This window comes from Platichthys flesus, chromosome 6, assembly GCF_949316205.1.
Source record: "Platichthys flesus chromosome 6, fPlaFle2.1, whole genome shotgun sequence".
NCBI lineage: Eukaryota > Metazoa > Chordata > Actinopteri > Pleuronectiformes > Pleuronectidae > Platichthys > Platichthys flesus.
Genome location: NC_084950.1, coordinates 26,327,317 through 26,331,366, shown reverse-complemented (window position 1 = coordinate 26,331,366; position 4,050 = coordinate 26,327,317). Strand labels below are relative to the sequence as shown.

The 4,050-nt window shown below is 38.0% G+C and overlaps 1 protein-coding gene across 1 annotated transcript; it reads right to left on the bottom strand.

The window, feature by feature from the left end:
- Nucleotides 1-925: 925 nt before the first annotated feature.
- LOC133955435 (monocyte chemotactic protein 1B-like) lies at nt 926-1,663 on the bottom strand. The gene is made up of 3 exons (XM_062390277.1): nt 1,516-1,663; nt 1,284-1,428; nt 926-1,170 (listed from the first exon to the last, which is right to left on the bottom strand). The coding sequence occupies exons 1-3, from the start codon at nt 1,577-1,579 to the stop codon at nt 1,089-1,091; spliced, it is 291 nt and encodes a 96-aa protein (XP_062246261.1). The 5' UTR covers nt 1,580-1,663; the 3' UTR covers nt 926-1,088.
- Between the last annotated feature and the right edge of the window lie 2,387 nt (nt 1,664-4,050).

The window sequence follows — 4,050 nt, the reverse complement described above, 5'->3', positions numbered from 1 at the left end:
ATGTCTTTGTGTCACTGTATAAAAAGTACCTTCTGCTCAGATGTATAAATTTCAGAGAAATAATTTTGGGTAATGATATTATTCCTCACTCCCTGTCGCTCTCCCTCTCTGTTTCTCTAACACACATGCACACATCATCCCCAATCCCACCTCTCACATACACAAACATAACGTGCACGTCTCTGGAACACTCAATACAATTACTGAAACCTCTATTTTGCTTTTAATTGTTGTACATGAGTTACAGCATGCTAAGCCTTCAGTGTGTGTTTGTGTTTCTGTATCTATTGACATAGCCAAGGCTGTGATCATCTCAAAAATATGTATTGAAAATGAATGAATATTTTAACTAAAATAATTAAAAGTGAAACTGTAGTGTATAACAGCAGTTTTAGGGCTTGAAGGTACAGAGGGTAGTATTTAAATATGTGACAGTACACTAAAAATAATAATTTGTGTTGTTGCTAATCAATGATATATGCCTCCAAAAATAATCTCATTACTATGTAGTATAAGGAAAATATTAAATCACCTTTTTAAGGATTAACCCTTGATTAGTGGGTTTTAACTTTTCAAATACTGCTTATATGTCATGATGGAGAGACGTCCGGAGCGCTGGACCCTCCGTAAGCATTGGCCCTGAAAGGTCAAGATGGTTTGAAACACTGGCATTATGAAAAATGTTTATTCCATAAATGGAGAATTATTTTTGTAATTTGTTTATAAATAAAAAGTCCAAATTAGTACAGTCTGAGAACAAAGGTCAGACTCCAATGACAGCTATCTAAAATCTGTTCTCTTCTATGGCTCAAAATGCTGGTGTGTAGTAAAAGGTGACATTACCATGATAAATAGAGGCCTCATGAAACCATGCCACATCTTCTCACCGAAAAAGGTTGAATATGAACATCAAACGACACATAGAACCATTTAACATTTTATTTCACAGCTCAAAAAACATGACATACAGTAACCCTAGTAAATGCAATGCATCAGATCCATTTAGATCTGCAAAACCAGACATGGGTATGTCACTATTATATTATTACACAATAACACATCGCTAATACTTCTGTGTACCACCACCCTCAGTTGAGCCGATTGTAGACGTCCTGAGCCCACGTGGAATTGTATTCGTAGCAGATCTTTCTCCCTTTAACTGTTTGGACTCTGCAAAAATGACAGAGGGAACAATTCATTTGATCCACCTTGTTCAGATGTACTAGGATATCCATTTTTCTATTCATCTCATCATCAGCAAAATACTTCACGGGCAGACTTACATGTATGCCTGATTCGGACAGGAGCTGTGGGTCACAGTTATGCTGGTCACACGCTCGAATGGTAAACGTTGTTTGGAAACGTTTGGGCAGCAGGTGTGAGGTGCTGTGCTGTCGCGAGGTGCTGTGCTGAAGTGCACTGCTTGGGCTGTTGGAAAGTAACCAGATGAAGTCAGTACAAACATGTCTCTGAGCAAACTCTGAAGTCGATGAGCAACAAATAGATATCACTTACGCATGGCGTTGCACCAGCAGACAGTGAGTAGCAGCAGTCCCAGGGTGAAGCAAAGAGTCTTCATGATGATGATGATGATGATGATGATGATCTCTGTCTTTGCTGTGTTAAACTATCAGTTCTGCGTCCAATTTATAACAAGCATAATTCCCCCCCCCCCCCCCAACTCCTCCTATGCGTTCCAACCACAGGACTGCTCACATGTCTGCTGCTTTCTTGAGGGGAGGGAGGTTACGGTAAATTCAATTTTTTTTGCTGTAAAGATTATATTGCCTCTTGTAACACAGGAGATGGAACAATCGCTTTATCTTTAGATCTTGGTTTCTATTCAGTGACAGGAAGAGTTGAACATTCATATTCATCATAAACTTGTATTTGTTTTCAACAGACCACAAAATAGAGTAGAGCAGACAACAGCATTTTACTCAACAAATTAATTACATTTCAGGGGGCAGATATAGAGTTCACACAGAAAGATCAAATGCACAATATTTCCTAATCATAACATTTTATTGATGGTTTTCAGAGAACACATCGACCTTATCCTTATGGTTTACTGGGGGAATATAGAGGACACACAAAGACAGATGTATTGTGTATTACATCAAAGCACTTGGCAATGCAACATTCTACGGTCCGAAACGGGGTTGACTACCAAACTGGCAAAGTAAGCAACCTTTTGGGTGGCTTTTTTGTATTTGATTGAAAATAAGTTTGTGAATATGCACCAGGTAGAGAATGATATCAGATGGCCTTTCAAGGCACTTTAAATATGTCCTGCTTTATTACTTGATCCTAAGGCCCTCATTCATAGTGGCTGTGGTATTTTAAAGTTAATCTGATATATTAATAAATGCAATGGAATAACTCAAAATGTTCAAAATAATTCAAATTTGCAAAATGTAAATAAAGTAAAAGGAATGGGTGGTAAATATAGTGGCACTGCAGTTTACTGTATTCCCCCATGCTCCCCCATAGCAGGTTAATCCAGCTGTGGATCCAGCCACTTAATAAAACAGCATCAAAAAACCTGAATTGCCATAGTCACTGAGTGGATTTTTATAAGCAACAAGTAACTAGATTAAGATTTCAGTTGTCCTTGAGAACAGACCATACTGTATACTGTACTGTGTGATCAGAATGGAGGGTTTGTGTATTGTATTTACATATACAGACCATTTAGGGGCTGGCATCAAAAATCGAGATTCAAATACATTTTATGAAATATATTATCCAACAACCGTTAATGGTGGCAGGCTATTGTCAACGTTTTGGTTTCATTAAATGTTTGTAATAAAAGAAAAGTCAAAGTTCAAGGTTTTGTAAGTAAAACTATCTTTAATCGGACGGCTGCAGGAAGTCACCAGACACTAAACATGTCTGTGGCAGAACTTGGTTTCCTTCCCCTACTGATGGAAACCATGAAGTTATAAAGATCTTATCACAGTTGTTCAGATGCATACACACAAACAAAGGTTTAGAAATGCGGCAGTGACCTATTTTGCAATCACCCAGAACCCCATTAATTTCCTCATCTGTAGTTTATTTCCATTACACTGTCAACCGTTTTGTATATGACATGTTGCTTTTGGAACATCTATTTGAGAGGTGTGGGTTCATGTGTCACACTTTGACCAAACATATACGTTTTTCTGTATGTCACTGTGACAAACAGAAATGATGAGATAACTGTCAAACCCAGAGCTCCTTACTTCCTGTTTGATTCATTGCAAAGATACCAAACATATTTCATACAGTATTTCATACTTCACTCTGCAGTCTGTGGTGTATCTCAATAGGTTTTATATTGTGATCAAGGGGTCGCACTTAAAGGTGAGTGGTGTCTTCACTTCATTACTGATTGTTTTCGAAACATAAAATAAAATTCAACATATTTTGCTGGGGAAAATGCGTTTTGGTCACCTCCACCTGCAGCCACTGTGACTCATAAAGTATGGTCATAGAGGAAATGACACAAGAATACATGTACAATATAATCAAATATCTTTATTATCTTTTATGTCTAAATACAGTCCCTTCACATGTAATCAATTGCACCATGTTTGATCCTCTGAGTCTTAACATGAACCCTTCAAAGCCGCACAATGCAAGATTCGCTCTCAGCTACATTCAGACTCCCCCTCCAGACGGGATGCATAATTCACTGTCTTAAATACGAGAAGTCTCAGCCTCCCCATGCACAAAGCTGTACATTTGTCGAGAAGCTGACAGAAAAGAAACCAACAACTTCACAAGTCAAAGAACTGTGTGAACTAATGAGATAGAGATTTTACACAAACCCACAGGTTTCATTTGGTGTGACATTGCAGATGAAAACTAACATAACTAAAGAATGGCCAGTATTTTAGTTTATCTGAAACAGAGCAAAGCAAGTAGCTGAGGGAGTTATCAATGTATCCAAGCACATTGGAATGTTTGGCTAACTTACTAAACCTCCATTTAAGTAGGTTTACCTGGAACAAGCAAGTCAACAACTTGACTTACACAGCCCAAGGTCAGGCAAGCAGAACAGCA

What these genes read in the sequence shown, in the direction of transcription:
- LOC133955435 (XM_062390277.1), bottom strand. Translation starts at nt 1,579, where the DNA reads ATGAAGACTCTTTGCTTCACCCTGGGACTGCTGCTACTCACTGTCTGC. An exon ending in CTGCTGGTGCAACGCCATGC is followed by an intron (nt 1,429 to 1,515) that starts GTAAGTGATATC and finishes ACTTTCCAACAG; the next exon opens with CCCAAGCAGTGCACTTCAGC. An exon ending in TGTCCGAATCAGGCATACAT is followed by an intron (nt 1,171 to 1,283) that starts GTAAGTCTGCCC and finishes TCATTTTTGCAG; the next exon opens with AGTCCAAACAGTTAAAGGGA.